Source organism: Pezoporus wallicus, unplaced genomic scaffold (assembly GCF_028554395.1).
Source record: "Pezoporus wallicus isolate ANWC-B61680 ecotype Strahan unplaced genomic scaffold, APGP_CSIRO_Pwel_v1 scaffold_7402, whole genome shotgun sequence".
NCBI lineage: Eukaryota > Metazoa > Chordata > Aves > Psittaciformes > Psittacidae > Pezoporus > Pezoporus wallicus.
In genome coordinates, this window is record NW_026641037.1 from 2,176,481 (window position 1) to 2,195,767 (window position 19,287).

The following is a 19,287-nucleotide window of genomic DNA, read 5'->3' on the forward strand; positions in this document are numbered from 1 at the left end:
GCAAGCTTTTTCAAGTTTGGTGTTTTGTTTGCTGTTTGTTTGGGATTGGGGTTTCTTTGTTTTGTGCAATCTTTTCTTCATGCAATCATTTTCAAAACAGCAAACGTCCCTTAAAAAGGCAGGCAGATAAGCCGTTATTTCACGTGAGATACATTTGACAGCTCAGGCAGCATAGAACTGCACTTGACTGATAATTCTTGCTTTGGCTTATAAAACTAAAAAGAAACAAATGCAGCTAAAAGCAAACTCAATTACAAAGCTCCTCTTTTAATCACTAATATGTAATAAAGCTGCTTTGAAATGTTCTTTTGCTGAAAGAGGATCCCGCTTAAACAAAAACAAATCCATCAACAACTTCTGTGTTTAGAGGCAAGTTTTATATTCCAACATACTGCAGATTAAGTATTTTCTAAACAACACTGATGCGATAGTTAGCCCGTCATTAAATAGCACAGACCAACTCATACCTGGGAAGGGATGCCTTGAAACCAGCTCTTCAGGAAGACCGAGTTCTCTTCCTAGCACTCGCACTTCATCTTTGTGAAAGTCTTTCAGTGGTTCTATTACTTTACCCTTAAAAAGAAAAAGCAATTTACTCTCCAGTGTACATATTCAAACAAAAAGCCTCTAATGTTTAGGTTGTGGCAATCAAATAGGCATGCTTTTCACAGAATGCAATATGACACTTGCATAAACACTGGAGAAAAAAAAAACAACTAAACCCAAACAACTTCTGTGTGTGAATATGGGCTTTGTAAAACAGTTGCAGGACAAAGTGTAAGACAAGGAAGTTTGTGCCAGAAGTATCAATGGCTCAGTGTAGATAGAGGCAGCTTGACCTTGCAGCTATGTCTTCACAAATTCAGACCCTCCTTGTCATTGCTAGATGTCCAAACCAATCTAAAAGCCTTGGAAATACTTTGTGCAGCAATGAATATTAGAAGTGTGGATCATTAACAATCCCTCTTCTCTCCTGTGGTCGAGTACTTCCTAATAACTGAGCACCTCTGACAGGGTTTTTATGTGATGTCTTGTGTTGGTTCTTTCTTAAGAGTATTTTATAATACTGTTAGAGAACTTACCATTCTAATGTCAGAAAAGGCAAAATAAGGCAGTCTCCTGCATTTACTAGTACTTAGAGCTCTGCACAGAAAAGGTATTCAGAAATCTTTTCAGGACTTTGGACTAAATAGCCTGATTTAAAGTATGATCAAAGGGACAGAACTTGGACTGCTTATCCTCAGACAGCTCAACATCCTGTGCTCATATTATCTTCAAGTGCCAATCATCATCCATAGGGGTCCATGTTGGGCCATTTCAGAAAGATCTGTGGGTTCTTAAAATTGACGACTGGCAAACAGGCTCTGTGCCACTAGCATGCAGCTGGCGGACAGCCGGTCAGGTTACTAGAAACATGATGCAAAAGCTGCAAAAGAACAGAAAGAACTCACCCCTGTAGGTACCTGAAGGAATTACTCCTAAATTTCAACCCATTTAAGTGTATCATTCTCATTCTCTCTCTCCAAAGAGAGGACACTATGCTTGCAGTGCTGCTGAATGTTACAAGAGGCTCGAAAGGAGAATTTTGGCCGAATACTATGCTTGCAGTGCTGAATGTTACAAGAGGCTCAAGAGAAGGAGAATTTTGGCCCTCTCTTAACAGCAGATTATCTTTTCACTGAGGCACTGTCACCGCTCTTACCCAATTCCATGATGTGCCAGATCTTGACTTTTTAGATCCCATTTTTTAGATCCCTTGACTATTTAGATCCCCTTGACTATTTAGATCCCCTTGACTATTCAGATCCCGTTGGATCCCATTTAATCTTGTTTAGATCCCATTGAATCCCATTATCCCTCACTACCACAAATTATGCAATCGCGTTTCCCCACATTTGGGGAAACCGCAGGGATCAGCACACCCAGAGTGCAAGGGATGAACCTCGCCCTGGGAAAACCACCAATAATAATAATAAGGGAAACAACAAGTGAAGAGAATACAACCACTCACCACCTACCAACCAACACCTAGCCCGACCCAAGCAGCGATCTCCGCCTTTTGGGTAACCGCCCCCAGTTTATATACCGGGCATGACGTGCTCTGGTATGGAATACCCCTTTGGCTACTTTGGGACAGCTGTCCTGTCTCTGCTTCCTCCCGGCTTCTCCTCCTCCCTGGCAGAGCATAAGACTCAAAGTCCTTGGTCAGAGTAAACATTACTTAGCAACAACTAAAAACACTGGTATTATCGGTGTTGTTCCCAGACTGAAAGTCAAAAACACAGCACTGCACCAGCTACTAAGAAAGAGAAAAACGACTGCTACTGCTGAACCCAGGACAGTATCCACCCCTTATTTCATACCATTCACATCATGCTCAGATGCCACATTTTTTCAATATATCATCACTCTTGGTATTCAGAACAAGATACAACAGAAGGAATAAGTTGTATCTTATGATGTGTATCATCACATCATGAATTCCAGCTGAACCAGAATAAAGTTATCTGAGAAGTCTTAAACCACACTGCTGCTAAAGACATTTGGTATTGCTCTGCTTCCTTACTGGAATACAGGTTTGTTTTGAGCGTTAAAAAGTAAGAGTGAGGAAACAGCTTTCAGCTTACAGCTGTCCCCCTGAAAGGATACACATTTAATTTGTTGGCATCTTTCTCAGTATCCAGTCCTGGACAACACTTAAACAATTTAAACTACTTTGAGAATGCAGCAAATAGAAATAAGTGTAATAAACTGCAATGTATTACAATAGAACCTGAAAAGCCCCATCAGAATAGGTTCCCATCAACATGGGACAGTTATACCAACAAAACAGAGGTTGGTCAGTTTTGGTACTCAGTTTCACATCTCTGAGAACCAGAAGGATACATCAGAAGTATCCCCATTTTCATTTACCTCTTCTCTTAACTTCCGAATCAGTTCTGTGTCATTATGATGGGTTTTGATGACTTCAGCTTTGCCACTTGCAACAAGGGAAGCACTTTCAATAAGATCAGGTCTGAGGGTACCCTGAGCAAGAAAAACCTCTTCAGGCTTCAGATTCATTTCTCCAATAACTTCATTGGCAATCTGTAAGATAGAGAGGGGGAGAAGAAAAGAAAAAAAAGAGGAAAAACAAAAGCATTCCAATATTTTTTTGTTGTCAAAGGTCTAAAGGAAGATAATGGATTGCCCAACATGCCAAATGCCACTGAGGTGCAAAAGCACAAACAGGAAAAGTAATTCTGACACTAACCCACTGCTGAAGTATTTCTGTAACCCTGTATTTTGTTGAACAGGAAAAGGAAAATATACCTTCAGACTACAAGAATATCATTGCCTGTTAAATGCTATACTCTCTGTCCACCACCAGCATTCATAGCTAATAGATGGAAAATGGCTTACCTTCAACAAAGCGACACCCTAATTCACCTTACCCACCAATTTGGTGAAAAACATTACATGGGAGCTTATGCAACAGAAATGAATGACCAACCAACACAGCATATCTAAACACTATGACGGATCTAACCCAACGCCTGCAAACAATGTTATGACCACTGACTGGCTGCCAATAGCTTTAGGCTTATGGTAGCATACCAATGGCTTTTTCAGTCACCCACAACTTGCAAGACCACTGATGCCACTGAGCGCACAGTACCTAAGAATTAAACAGTCTCATGTAGATGATGCATCTAGAAGTCGTATTTAAAAAAACAAAACAAACAAACAAAAAACCCACAAAAAAATCCAACCAATAAATAATTTTAAGTATTACCTTAACAAAGGTGTCACCAATAATTTTTCTTTTTTCTTCAGGACTTGTAGTCATATTTAATGTCTTGCTTATTCTTTTACGTGGAGTTCTGTCTTCATCTGAGATGGGCAGGGTTGTTGTACCATTGTAGAATGAATGAGCTGCATTCACCACTGCATGAAATTACAGGAATTTGTTGGCAAAGCCAATAAAAACTATTATGCAAGGTTGCAAAAAATAAATTTCACTCTATTGCTTTAAAAAAAGAAAATAAAATCATTCTAGTCCTCCACTTAATAACTGCACTAAATAAGGCTGTTCAATACCTGAAGAACTAACTGTAACAAAAGCATTTTATTTCTTTTATTAACCTACTCTAGAGGGCTTTTTTTTTTTCCTCCTTATTATGAGGCTAGGAAACCATGTGAAAGTTCAGTTCTTGCCTTCCTTCTTAGATTATAATCTACTTGCTTTATTTAAATAGTTTACAAGACAGTATTTCCCCAAGGCCTTTCGGCAACCAAAATTAAATAAAGTACTATTTACTCATGGTACATTATGCCTCTTAATTTAAAGAGTCTCTCAATGCAGAGATCAGCTAGGAGGCTCTTCAGCATCTTTTACCAGCACTGAACTCCATGACCTACAGAAGGAGCATTTCCAGCAAAGGGATTCCTTCAATTCGCTACTGTAGCAGCCTGCCAGAGCCCAGGTTTATCAGTCTACAAAGTGGAAGAACATGACACAGATTTTTCCACTAATAAAAAGTGGAAATTAATAAATACTAAAGGGAGGGGAGTAAAAGCAAAAACACCAATGTGTGCAGAACAAAGTTAAGCTTAGACTTTACTGTGTCAGGAGACTGCAGCCCAAACTGCAAAACATTAAGGTGCAGCTCCCTGTACTGTTTCACACTGTCAGGCTAGTGGAAAGCATTGCTCACCTAGTGTCATGCTTCCTCACCAAAACACAAGAGAATCACTTGACAACAGCACTTATGCACAGCCCCAGGAATAGGCAGCTATTACTCATGAAATAAATCAGCCAGGCAGTATAAAGCAGCTCTTATTTTTCTACAGCTCAAGCATACAGAATTTGTCTTCCCTGACCTCTTCATACTTCAGCCACCAAAACCCTCTGAACCTTATCAGCCATGACAAGGTACATTCTACTCCCACATAATGCATTGCTTCTCAGCAAGCTACTCCAAAACCAACTAAAATGCACCTATTTAGAAGCCAGGAGAGGAAGTGAAAGTAAAAGAAAAAAAAAAAAAAAAAACAACAATAGAAAAGCCTTGAAAATGTAATTTTGAGCTCACAGTTTAAAAAATAAAGAGATCAAGGAGGAGAAATAAAGCCACAGTGGAGGACCGTTAATCATGTTACTGAATAAAACTGCAATCGAATCAGTTTTGTAGCAGCTAAAAGGGATTACTCATCAGCAGAAAAGTGACCAAGATGCATGTCCACTGCTTTGCTGTGTTCCAACAGCAGATTGCAGCTACCAAAGACAGGATCAGTTCATTGTATGTTCCCATCAAATAAGTACGGCTTAATATTTTAGGTTTGAAATTTTGTGCATAGGCCTAGGTGGATCCAAATTAGCAACCATGCTTTGGTATGTTAAAGTCTGAGAACTGCAAAGATAAATTCAAATCAATGAAACAAAACACTCAATGTACATTTTAGAAGACTGGCCACATCATTAAGGGTATCAAGTATATTTAACAAAATTATACCTTTAACTTGAATCCCAAGTTTTTTGAGTGCTTCCTCCACAGACTGGCTCTCTCTTTTGCGCATAAATCCGTTATCTATGTGTACAGCTATAACCTGATCTCGGTTTAAAGCTCGGTTCAGGAGAGCAGTACAGACTGTGGAGTCTACACCACCACTGAGTAAAACCTAAGGATGAAGAAAACAAAACAAAACAAAATTTGGTCAGTTGTTTTCGAGGAAAATGTTAACAAGTAATTTAGATACAGCTATGAGGATCGGAACAGTCAATGATCTAAAGCAAACAAAGTCAGGTAGTGCACTGACCCAATTGTGTAAACTTTCCAAAACCTGTTTAATATATTACCCAAATCATGACAATTCTGCATTTAATTAACCCAAGTAACTTAAGTGTCAGTGTTTGTCAGGCTTTTGCAAATTATCTTTCAGCTTCAATTTAATCTACTTACTAGAACTTTTGATGAGCCCACTTTCTCTTTGATGTCTTGAATGCACTGAAGCTCTCTATTTTCCACTGTAAAGGTACCACTGCATCCCGCAATATCATAAAGAAAATTCTTCAGGATCATTTTTCCATTCACTGTGAGGCTAACTTCAGGGTGGAACTGCGCTCCATAGAGTTTTTTAGATTCATTTGCTATGCCTTCATTGGTGCAAAGAAATTAATATGACAAAAATAAATTAAAAAAAGTGATTTATTCTGCCACACTTTGGCCCAAATCACCAATCAAAACTGAAGATTCTGGTTAAGATTAGGAACACAAATACTGTTACAGATCTAGAACACACAATGCCTCAGAAACCATGAAAGCCACTCATAAATCCTAGGAAAGCCATTGTGGAAACAGGAAATCAATGGCATTTATTTTTTCCTCACCACATGATACCTTATACAACACTACAACCAAGCCACACTGACACAGCAGCATCCACATTAAAAGGGTCGGGCTGCTCAAGCTGTGCAAACATCCCTACATTTGCACACTGGATGCAGCAAAGTTTACGTAGCAAAGCAACTTCTGGAGTGGTCTGAGCAGGCATAAGCTCTAGACTGGTTTGAAGGCAAGCTAGAATATGATGAAAAAGAATTAATACAGTGAAAGAGACCATCTTTAAGTCTTTAAAAAGGTCAGTTTTTCTCAAATCAGTTACCTAACTTAAAAACAGTATCTTAAGATTTTTTAATTTTTTTTATGAAAATTTTCAAATAAGCCAGGTGAGTACTTTTGAGATCTCACTAAGTGGCTCAGCAAACTGAAGACCTCTCCAGGTCTCCCATCGCCTAGAAAAAGAGACTCAAAGAGGCTGTTTGGCATTAAATAATTTGAGTAGCTTTCATAAACCAAATCCTAAGGCCCTAGATTTTCCCGTGTGTGACAACTTGTGTCCAACATCTGAAACACTGTTTTCAGTAACACCATTATTTTTGCTCAGTTGAATACTCATCCAATTACATTAAATACAATAATAAGTTAATCAAGCTTTAATAATTGAGTAGTGTTTGACTCGTACTATTATAGTGCAAATCTCAAACATCGCTTACAATGCAGACAACAGTACATGTCTTCCTCTGCCCTGCCTTAAGGGCACACAATATTTATTTCAAAGAGAAACAACACATGCATACTTTAAAATAACAAACTGTAAAAATAGTTTTTTTTTAAAACACCAATTTAAAAACAGGACCATTCATTTTCATGTCTATTTCTTTATCATCATGACAGCACAACATACAAGCAAACTCATAGAAGAAATTGTTAAAAACTTACCTACAAGTTAAATAACAGAGATTCTGTCCCCATTTGGTTCTAATTACTCTTTGCCATAATTCTTTCCTTTAACCAACATTATCAAAAGACAATTTCAGTATAAAATAATAATACCTGCTATAATGTTCCCAGACTGTGCAACGACTTTGAATCCATCAGCTACTTTATCCACACTATCTCCGTGAGTGAGGAGAACAAGCTCTTCCTTCTGAAGGCCCCTAAAGAAAGATTAAAAACTGCAATCAATTAAAAAAAAGAACAAACACCTAACCACCTGCCTTTCCAAGAAAAGCCCTTAGGAATCCAAATAAAAGCACATCTCGACTGACCAGGCCCATCTAAAATATATGCAGGATTTCCTTCTTAAGAACTGTAACATCCAGCTCTGAGATGCCTCCATTGGCAGCTGTGTAAGTTCTTGCACAATACATCCCTCATGCAGGAAGTAATCTAATTCAGGTGGGTTTGTGGGGCTTTTTATAAACATGCTAATAGTGAAGCATTCCCTCTGTGACGTGTAGAGCTATCCAGAGTCTACCAGGATATATGGAAGTACTGCTTTTCATTTCAGTTAAGGGAAGTTTTCTTGCTCAAAACTAAGTATTTTCAGGACAATTTGGGCACCACAGACTTCAGGCAGGGTATAAAGTTCTGCAATACTAGTGGACAAAGTTAATAAAACTGGAACACTGGGTATGAGTGAATGCTTAGAATTAGTACAAGGAACTTGAGAGATGCTGACAAGCTACCAAGCAATCTAATTCTGGTTTTACAAAAACCTCACAAAGCAATCTTAAAGGAAGACAGAAAATTGTTTCAGATTTTCTATTCCCTCTCAAAAATTGGATGGCTGCCAAACAATACAAGACTAATGCACTGCACAGCAGAAGAAGAGCTTACTTAACGCAAAAAACTCTCTTGTTGTGGTACACATTACCATGTCTCAGTGAAGACACTCTACTTTTAAATACTACAATATTACACAACATTCTAAGCAAATATAGCTGTATTTCTAGAATCAAATGAGAAGTTATGCCTAAGTATTTGTTTAAATGAGTGGCTTGTTTATTTATGTACACAGTCGTACAAGTTTTATTACAAATTATCAGATAAGCATGGGTGCAATTTCACCATTTTCTTTAAAATAACCTTCTTCTCATCCAGACACCAATTTCCAGACTGGTATTTCCAATATTGATTTGATAATCTAAAACATGTATGCACCTGAACAGCGAACATGTGTTATCCAGAGTGATGCTGAACACTCCATCTTCTCTAACACTCTTCTTGTGTACCGTACCTCCAAACACCTTATTCATCATCTGTCAAAATAAAAATACTACATGAAAAAGCACCACACAATCTAGTACCACTTTATACCTCAGTCTGCCTGTGATAGACAACTCTAGCCCTCCAATACATACTAACCTAGTTTCTCATTATTATACTCATTTACTACACTGTTTTCCAAAGCTGTAAGAATTCCCTTCAAAATTAATCATTGAGCTGTACTGGGCTCATTCCCTTCTGCTAGCTTTTGGTCAGCATAGCCAGGGACCACCGACGCACAGAATAAGCACTAGAAATTCCCAATGGTAGAAAACAGGTAGAGGTTTGCAAAATAATGCATATGCAACAGTGTACATCCACTTGCACTTATAAAGAGGTGCTCTGCAAATCAGCTGAGTAACTGAAGCCAGTTACCATTAAAAAAAAAAGTTATGCTGCTAAACAAAAACCTAAGTTACCTATCCTTTAGTTAAGGACCCTCAGTTAGGCTTAAACCTCACAAAATCTGTCTCCTCCACTCTGGAGGATCAGTCAAAAACTTGAGTCTATTCCCTTTGTACTACCATATCAGAGTAGTACAGTTTTCATCCAGGTTTTCGCTTTCTAAAGCCTCACCTTGTCATTTGAAGTTGGGTATCTGTATCTTAGGTTCCAGAAGTCTCAAACATTTTTTCTCCTTGCAAGTGTAACTGACAACTTTAAAAATACTTTCAGAGTTTTACTTTCCAACTACTCTAGTTTGCAGAGATTTAATGATTTAGTTTAGACCCAGTTTGATATTATACCAATTGCACTTGACCGATTTCAATCTTTTATAATGAAGTAGTAGTGTATTAATATGCACACTTAATTCATTTCTGTAAAGTCAGTCTTAAGGAACTCCCCTACTTGATGCCAGATAACAGGGTTTTCAATTTTCCTGGCATTTTAAGGCATATTTTTAACATAACATGTTTCCCTTTAGAACAGGGAGTGCCAACACCATTTCCATAATTACCAGCATTCTTAAAGATTTTCCAGCCCAGTAAATCACTAACTCTGGAAAAATCACAAGCTGCACAAGCAGAAATCATGCATCTAATCCACCCCTTGTCATCTTGGAAGTTTGTTTCTTCATTCACAGCTTGGATCTACTAGATCACTGCAGGATCACCAGTCAGTCCTAAGGTAAATAAATATCAGATGCAGGGGGAGGTGTTTAAGCACTAAGAGCTATCCTAAAACCATTCCATATTGTACTTGTATTCATGAGGGGCAATTTTTCCAACATCAACTAGAGAGGATTAGTTTGACATCCAGGTTATATTTATTCTGACAATAAAAAACTGAGGGTAGAACTCAATTCACAGTACTTAAACATTTACATTATTGATATGGCAAAGCCAAGAGAAGAATACATACTATACTCAGTTTAACAATTAAGACTTTAAAAATATCTTTTGCACATGTGGCATACTGCTTCTATTTGAAAAGAAGGTCCTGTAGAAGTTAATGTCAGAAACAAGGCCTAAAAGATGGCTGTAGACAACCACAACTTGCAACAGCACCTGCATGCCATAGCAGATTCCAAGAACTGGTTTTCCTATTGTAAATATTGCTGGGTCAAACCATGGTGCATCTTCTGCATACACAGAGTTTGGTCCTCCAGATATAATGATAGCTCTGCAGACAAAAGAAAAAGTAAACATTAACTAAAATGTATTGGTTACTTTGAAATATCTATTTGCTTTAAACACTCTTAGAACTCTATGTATTCCGATATAAATTTTATCACAGATAACCTAACATTATAGCTTAACTTTGCTATGCTACAGCTGTCGAAACCAGCAGCTTACCAGAGAGGTATTTAATCAGTTTAAACAAAGTCAAGTACAAATGACCTTAAAAAGTAACTATTTTAATTCCTCACAGATGAGAGTCAACTGCAAGAGAAGGCAAGACAGGATCAAATGCAAAGTATTTGCATTAAGATACTTCATGTCTGCACCATCAGGAGGGAAGCTGTGTTCAAAAAATCTGACTCCTAAATCTTTAGAGCTGCTGAGAAAATGTCCCTTAATCCATCCTGATTACAAAGTATAATGGCATTAGCAACAGGTTGTGAATTAAAAGTCCAACACATGCAAATATGTATGGTTTGAAGTTAATACTTCAGGCTGTAACAGAAAATTAAATATTTTCTAAGGGAAATAGAGAGCTTTTGCAAGCCACAATGATTTGCAAGATCATGAACTGCAGAAGCACCAGCCAGTTAGGCAATGCATTTTGGCCTCAGCCCAGGATCGAATATGGGTGTACCGGACTTCACCCACTGTTTATTTCACAGAGAACATCAAATTTGTTATTTGGAGCAAGAAGGTGGAGGGCTGGACAGAGGCACTCCTCAGAGCCAAAGTATAGCAGCTTGTGAGTTGGACAATACAGCATTTATTTCTTTGTATGCTGGGATCCACAAGTGAGCTTTGGAGTAAGCATATAGCTGACAGAGGTGCAGATGGAAGGGATGCCATCCAGAGGGACCTGGACAGGCTCAAGGGGTGAGACAGCACAAACCTCATGAAGTCCCACAAAGCCAAGTGCAACGTCCTGCACCTGTTTGGAACAATCCCCAGCACAACTACAGGCTGGGCAGGGAACAGATTGAGAGCAGCCCTGAGGAGGACTTGAGGATGTTGGTTGATGAAAAGCTCAATGTGACCTGTCAGTGTGCGTTTGCACCCCAGAAAGCCAACCATATGTTGGGCTGCAAGAATGCAATACAGAATGCTATTTAATATTAAAGGAAATATAGCCACACAAAAATTGTACATTCTTATGAGAAGTCAAAATAGCTATACACTGTCCTGTTAAAAAAAAAAAACGAGTCTTAAAAATCTACTTTTATCTCTACCAATTTAAATCCCACTGAATATAGAAAGGTTATCCAATGTGTCCAAGCATTAAAGAAAAAGAAATAATTATGATCTGAAGGCAAGGGATACACCTGCATCTTCTCAACTATCCAGGAGAAATTAAAACCAGCATGGAATACAGATTTTGCAAGTTCTACTGCACTACCATGTAATTTCTTACATACTTACTTGCCTTAGTATGAATATAACTTTTTCTGGCTTACCTTAAACCACTTCCCAAGCAATCTGACCTAGCTTTGGAAAGCCTGTTTGCAATGGATTAAAGGCACATCAGGAACCATGTAAACATACCAACAGTAAAATGCATGCATTGACACCCCAACCTCAGGACTTATGCCAGAGCTCAGACAGTGCCAGAATTCAGACTTACACCAGCACAGCCCGTGACTGTGACGCCCCTTCAGCCCTTGTGAAAGGAACTTGTGGAAACTCCTAGAATTTATGTCGTATTTAGACGAAACTTGTCACTAGAGATTGCTCTGAAACTATGAAAATTGAGGAGCTGCCTTTTTAAACACAATATATAAATACAGTTTAGCAAAATGTTCAGTCTTGCTGCCTGTCTCAAACCTTAGCACAGACCAAAGCACAGTTCCTTGGCCCATTCAATGCCTGGGTTACAATATGGAAAACGGATTATTCCCATGACACATGGAATATATCTAAAAATCTTGCAGTAAAAGCACAGACCCATTTTTATGGTAGTCCCTGAATAAAGATACCCAGTGGCTGACATCAGTATTTGTTGAGCTTTCCTGGATGCAAACAACTGACTGAGATAGCAGACACAAAGCTTACTGACCAATCTGGGTAACCGATAACCTGAAGTCACTATTTAACCTTGAGAAGTGACCTTTCGAATTAAGAGGTTTTGCCACATTTTAGAAAGCAATTATTTGGAATGAGAAGTCCAACAAGTTTAATTATAAGACTCTGAAAAACGTTCAATTGTGAAAAGAAAGGGGGAAAAAATGTCACTACAAACCTGCATCAATACAGCACATATCTGAGACTGAACATCATTAGTACTATAACCTACACCTCATACCCAACACAGAGGAGTTGCAGGTATTCTTTTTAAACCAGCAATTAGATTTGTCCATCTTTTAAAGATTTGATTGCTGGAAAATAGAAAAAAAATCTAACAAGTATTTTTCAAGACATTCCTGAAAGATAAATTCTTCACACAACAGCTACCCAATAGACCCAGAAGTTCCTGGGGTTTCTGTTCACTGTATTTTCAGAACAGATCAGCAAGTTTCTATTTAACTTACTAAAATATACTGTTTACTGGTTCTCTAATTATCAGTGATTAGAAAAATGCAATTCTTGGCAAAGCACAGTCTTTTATCAGGCCTGTTATCAGGCACAACTAAGCAGCATATATGCATCGTATTTCCACATTTGTACCAAACTAAATTTTTTGATGATTTGTAGCCTTTGGGGTATTTATTTTCCCCACCCAAGGGAAATGTATACCCTGGTAACCCTAATAAAGCAAGAAAAAGAGATGTACAAAGTACTAAATGATTGTAAGATGTTCTCTTGCTGCAAACAAGGAGGAGTAGTTTCAGTTAGCTTTTTTGGTTGCTTCCCAGAAACTGTTTGGCATGATTATAGTTTACCACAATACCTTCAGTACCCAAGTTAGTGATTTTTATTTTTTTTTTTACTTACACTGAACAATATTTAGAAACTCACAAGACTTGTTTTCTTCATTAATAGCTACCCTTGCTTAACAGGTAAAACAGCAAGATCACAATTTTTTTTGCAGATCCATTTCTAAAATGCAACCTCTTGAATTATACTCACAAATGGAAATAATCAAAATGACATTAAGGCATTAAGAAGCAAAAAAAAAAATATTTTGCTGCACAAATGTCCCCAGCAAAGCTTGGGTGTTTCTGTGGATAAGTTGAAGATGTGATCATTAACATCATTACAATGAAAACTATTGCTCATAAACCCCCAGGCAATTACCACTGCAGTAGACATCTACACATCAAAAGGAGAGAAGCAGCAGAAAGTACAGGCAGAGGCATTGCAGGAAACAACCTACCGAAACCCTTGTTCTCTGATTGCAAAGGCTGGCGTTTCCAAAGGGAAGATCTCAGACTGGACAAACAGCTCACGTACACGACGATCTATGACTTTTCCATACTGTGCTCCGGCATCGAGTATGACGACGGCTCCCTCGTAGTGGTGCTGCCCATCCTTGAGCTCTCCTCCAACGTTCTCTGGCTGCGAACATCACTCACATCAGTGCTTTATGATGACACATTACAGACCACAGAATATAAAAACACTCTCTCAAACAACTAACACCTGCAAAGCTTACTAAGGTGGCCTATATGTTAACTTCTGAGTAAAACAGGAAAGATGAACCAGGAAACTTCTTCATGCAAAGATCCTCAAGTTTATAAGGACCATCAGATGGGTGGCAAGATAAAGTGGCCACATACTAATATAGCACATCCCTCCCAGTCAGCCAGACAAACATGACACCCCTATTCCTCAAAACAAACAGGGTACAGATTATGGAAGAAAAATTCTAAGACGCTAATGAGAGTGAAGCTTTCCATAAATAAGAAATCATGTGCCCTGTTCACCACTACAGTCACTCCAGCTTTTTCCATTTTACAGTTCAATATAAAACTCAGCATACTCTATGATAATTAAGAGCATGTGCCTTTTTCGAGTGAAACAGGACAGTGCAAAAGCAGAAGAAAAAAGCTTTTCCCCATCACACTGCCTCATACACTGAATTTCAATTCACATTACCTCCTGGAGAGAATAAAAAGGAGAAATTGAGAACAAATGTCTCCAAACTATTTAAAAAAAACCAAAAAACAAAAAACCAACCAAACAAACAAAGACAACAAAAAAAACAAACCCCAACCATCTTTTGAATGCAGCATTCAAGCAGATTGCGCATTGGAAACAAGCAATAGTTCTCTTTGACCCCATCACATTTGTACTGGTTGGTCAACTTCAGCTAAATCTGAAAGAGGGCTAGAAAATGCAAAGAAGAGGTTTTTCTTAAAAAAAAAAAAAAAAAAAAAATCAAAGAAGAGAGGCAGCTATTCCATGGAAGTGTACTTATCAGAGGACCTTCAAGGAAGAATGTGAACACAACCTTACTGTAAGACACCAATAAATTAATGCAGAAAAAATTCTGCTGCTTAAAGAAATTGCTTACTTTAGGGGTACTTTTCACTTGACTTAAAGCTTACACTGTTTCCCTGACAATGCGATTTGATAAAGGAAAAACTGGGAAGGGTTTTACTTTGGCAAACACTGCTTCAAAACACATCCTGAAGTTTACAATCATTTCAAGTTTTAATTATGGCACGCTGGAGTTCCGCATGTTTGTACCAAGCAACACATCCTTTGACCAAGGTCTCACAGGAGGTTCCCACCATTCCAAATGACGCTGGGGCAGCCTTCATCATGCCATGGTATTTCTATGCGGGTCAATAATCATGCCCACATCAACCACAGGCTGGTCTGGAAGAGAGCATCATCCTGCTGGGACACATTCCCTCCAACAAATACACAGAAAAGGCCTTTGAGCTTTCTCCCTCAACTACAAAGAGATATCACCAATAACTGTCTTCAAATTAGTGAAGGAAAGCAAGCACACTGGAAACTTTCAAAGTTTATACTAGCAGGAAGAGATTTTATCTAAATCAGAGGATGTAAGTGGAAAAAGTAGCGCAAAATTCCTCAAAAGCCTAAATCCAGGTTAGAGTCAGTTACTTAATTTTGTAGCTGAGTATGCCCAGCGGGGAGCTCTGAATGACTTTTTACTCTTTGGTTACTCAACAAAAAGGGCACACATTGGAGGAGAGCAGACTTCAGCAGCAAATGCCCCTTCAAACCCTTTGTCAGATGGAAAGAGGGCACCAGAACTGCCTTCCCTTCCAGCGGTACGGATTTACTCTACACTTGTAGAGTAATTCTGGGCATTTTCACCCAACAATTTCTAAGAAAGACCCCTTACTCTTTAATTCCCTTATTCTTTCTTGACCCCATCTTGCAGCACTACAGCTTTTTGCAAGTCTTTAATTGATTCAGAGCATGTACTGTAGCTGGTACAATGAAGGGTCAGAGCCCTGCAGTCCTCTCGGCTTCATGTCTGAGACTGTCCACCACCATCTGCAAAAGACCAGCATGGGAAACAAGCCATGGGCACAGATGCATAGCCAGCCCTTGCACAGATGAGCCTCATCTGCCAGCAGTGCTGCCCTCACATGATGCCCCAGTGCTTCTCAACCTGCAGAACGAGTAAGAAGAAAGTAGTACAACTCTGCAAAGGCAGCTTCTGTATTTTACAGTCAAAAAGACTAAACCCAAGTTATTGTTGGCATCAGCTCAGCTGGATTGACAACCAAGAGTTTACATCTGTAGCTAGTAAATAAATCTCATTTTCAGTGCCCTACCCTGAAGAAAGAGAGCTGCTTTTGTTTTGCGCAATCATGTGCAGTTAGTGGGGCTAAACACAGCTCTGGGGGAGATGTGTGTGAAAACAGCCAGAGTTCAAAGTTACATTGGGAGGAAACTAAGAAATGTTGCATAAGCAGGTCCGTAACTCAAATGAACCTGTACCTTCCTTAGTTCTCCTCAGCAAATGCAGGACACCGATACATCCCACTTCATCACAATGAACTGGACAAGCCTCCCATGTGGCAGTCCCTGGGATGTGAGCACTTGGCTCCCTTCACTGAGCCCACCCTGCTGCACAACGATTAGAAGAACACTCTCACAGACAACCGCATCAACATAAGAATAATTTCTTCATCATTTATGTGGGCCTGAGAGATGGCTGTTTAAGGCTTCAAGTAATAGCTCACTGCACAAGTTTTGCTGGGAGTCCACCAGTACTCTCCCAAAATCTCCAATCCAAAAAAAAAAAAAAAATCACAGGACCATAGATAACCATAGCTCAGGATGTTTTTCTTCAGATGATGCTAAGGGCATTTTAAGCTAAGATCAAGTGGAAGCACTGCATCAGCTGAGCAACACAGATCTCCTTATGGGGAATATATAAGATGTGCAATGTGCATGTCAACAAAAAGAAAAAAAAAATTAAATTGGTGGCCTAATAACTCGCTGCTTCCTTAGATGTGGGCTTAAACTATGGGCTGAAATAATTTCCTCTCAGTCACTGCCCACTGCAGCCAACTTTGTAGCATGTCCCCAGCACACATCCAAGAAAGCCCCATCCCAAGAGTTAACACAGGCACTATCACCACACAGACTGTGTCAAAGTTTTTGTACTTCACTTTTGAGCTAACATAGAACTGTAAGAAGGTTCAGCTCTGAAGAGAGTCCAACAGAAATGCTACCACAAATCACACAGAAAAAGGAGAAAGGCAGTAAGTCAGTGCAGGATCTGGCTTTATTTATTTAAAGGCACAGTTCCAAGCCTAGAGATTTTTAACCCAAATTTAACAAGGGAAACTTCTTTTTAATAAAAATCAAAAAAGGAGCAGATGCTGTTAATGTGCAGCCAACATGGCAGCTTAGCTCATGTGTTTGCGTATCATACAAATGCCAGGAGAAAGATGAGGAGGACACCAGGCAGCCCAGCTCCTGCCAGTAGAGGGTTGATGGAGCCAGCACCTCTTCCTAGTAGGGATTTTCCAGTTTCTAATAAAAGCTCTTTTACCCCATCCTTCAGTAGGGGTATAACTGGAGTTCCTTGTCTTCTCCTGCTATTTTCACAAAAATCTGGAGAACTTGCTATTTGTGAAAACTTCTCTCTAAGCTGGTTTGACCTCTGTCCAAGACATTCAGAGTGCTGGGGCACAGCAGAGGCACCGTTCTGACATCCCGAGAATTGGACTAAAACCAGAACGGAACTTGTGTGTGCCCAGAGGGGGGGGGGGGGGGGTGGGGGGGGAAGAACACCTATATTCATCTAATTTAAATCACAAGTCACCCTGAAAACCACATCATACATGAATATATATACAAATATTTATATATATATTAAAAATAAATTATGAGTTCCAGAACAAGCTGTGGTGGGAAACCTGCCATCATGTTAGCATTACCAGCTGAAGACACAACATATCTTTTTCCTTGGTGTACCTACCTAGCACTTTAAACTAAGCTTGCAGGTTCCTAACAGCCCACTTCTGCAGAACCAGGGAATTTTTCAGCACTTCACACACCCACATGCTCATGTGATTTTCATTAATGCAATTTATAAACCACACTAACATACTGAACAGTCATATTCTGGAGTACCAAGAAGCACCTGGCAGAGGTGCAGCAGCAGCCCCTTTGTCCAACCCCTCAGCTTTCACCCCCATTAATTACTTAGGACATGCCTAAACCAGGAGCCTTGATCTAGCACTTTCAAGTCAGCACAGGTTTTACAAGAGTTTAATTGTTTCCCTGTGGTATTAAAATTAGGGAGGTAGAAGAATGCTTACTCATATTTTGTGAAAGTGTAACAGGAAAGTAACTCCTTCAAACTCCAGCAATCCCCAAGACTGATACACAGCCCCCAACCCATTATCTCAGGCAAACTTTAATATACAAAAGTCACATGCAGATTTCCAACGGCCGCTGGGACCCAGCCCCCTGCAGAAGCTGCTCTCATTACCCACTTCCTGCGAGAGCACAGCTCTTGGAAGATGAGCTTTGCATCTCAGGTCTTGCTCTGGGTGCAACCACCCCAGGAAAGAGGAGTCCTCTAGAGCAGCCCGGGCCACAGAAGGTGATTGTGTCACTGCTTAGGGGAAAGCACATCAGAAACTCAACTGGGGACCAACTGGGCAATTAATAAAAATCCTCAGTCGCTTTTTCTTGCAGGGTAGATAAAAGTCTAGAACAAGGCTTTCATAGTACTACAGAAGCAGCTTGAGGCAACTTGCAGGGTTTGGGTTCAGAAGTTGCATTTACAAGAAAAAGCTTCAACTTTCATACAGGCACACAAGTCATTTGGTCACCCCGGCATACAAGATCTATGCTGACACGCATCTGTTTTGCTACTGTCACTGCAAGCCAGACACGGAGTGACACCGAAGGAGTGGCGTGACCCTGGGGGTCTCAGACCCAGCACAAGGGCTAGTATGGGCTGCCTGCCCGCTCCTGCAGCAACTTAACAAACCAACTTTTCTCTCAGGCTGTCCGAACGACTAACCATTCTGCTTGGGATGTGACGGCCTAACAGTGTGGGTCCCTCCTAGGCAAGGCGCTGGCCGTACCCCTGGGAGCCCTGTTCTGGTATCGCCCCGCGGGCTGTGCAAGGCACCGAGCAGACCCTGCCACCCCACAAGCCAGCATTCAAAAGAAATCCCATTGTGGCATTAATTAATTTTCCCAGAGCAGCCGCTGTGGCGAGCGAGGAGCAGAGGGGCGCGGGGCACGGGGCACAGGGGCCGTTACCAACCGCCGGCGTAGCGGACGGGTAGCAACGGCCCTCACGGCCGCCCGCCCGCCCACCCAGCCCCACTCTCCGGCCTGCTTCGCAGGGCCACTCGCAGCCCCCGGGAAGCGGCTAGAGAAGAAGGCCAGGCCCGCCGCACCATGTGCCCGAAGACGGGCCCAGCAGCAGCGGCGGCGGCACAAAAGCGCCCGTTAGGCCCAGGGCAGGAGGCGGGCAGTGTTCCGGAGCGGGCCGCAGCAGAGGAAGCGAGGTGGTACTGACCTTGGTGTCGCCGTTGCAGAGGGCCATGGGGTCTGCCGGGGACACTTCCAACCGGCGGGGAGCGGCGGGCGGGCGGCCCCGAAGTGGGGAGGGGGAAGAAAGAGCCGCGAGAAGCCGTCGCCGCGATGAGCTAATGCCGCCGGGCTGCGCCTCCGCCGCG

At 40.5% G+C, this 19,287-nt stretch overlaps 1 protein-coding gene across 2 annotated transcripts in view; it reads right to left on the reverse strand.

Annotated features, from left to right (window-relative positions):
- The window catches only part of GMPS (guanine monophosphate synthase), a 29,352-nt gene extending 10,103 nt beyond the window's left edge, over nucleotides 1-19,249 (reverse strand). The window contains exons 1-10 of one of the 2 annotated variants that reach the window (XM_057421680.1): nucleotides 19,128-19,249; nucleotides 13,524-13,705; nucleotides 10,100-10,214; nucleotides 8,487-8,584; nucleotides 7,377-7,480; nucleotides 5,943-6,136; nucleotides 5,496-5,661; nucleotides 3,776-3,927; nucleotides 2,914-3,087; nucleotides 468-573 (exon numbers count right to left, since the gene is read on the reverse strand). In XM_057421680.1, the coding sequence (XP_057277663.1) occupies nucleotides 468-573; nucleotides 2,914-3,087; nucleotides 3,776-3,927; nucleotides 5,496-5,661; nucleotides 5,943-6,136; nucleotides 7,377-7,480; nucleotides 8,487-8,584; nucleotides 10,100-10,214; nucleotides 13,524-13,705; nucleotides 19,128-19,154 (1,318 nt within the window). In that variant the 5' untranslated portion in view covers nucleotides 19,155-19,249. Of the gene's footprint in view, nucleotides 1-467; nucleotides 574-2,913; nucleotides 3,088-3,775; nucleotides 3,928-5,495; nucleotides 5,662-5,942; nucleotides 6,137-7,376; nucleotides 7,481-8,486; nucleotides 8,585-9,549; nucleotides 9,715-10,099; nucleotides 10,215-13,523; nucleotides 13,706-19,127 lie in introns of those variants that run through there. The other variant, XM_057421681.1, reaches the window with a different exon arrangement.
- Between the last annotated feature and the right edge of the window lie 38 nt (nucleotides 19,250-19,287).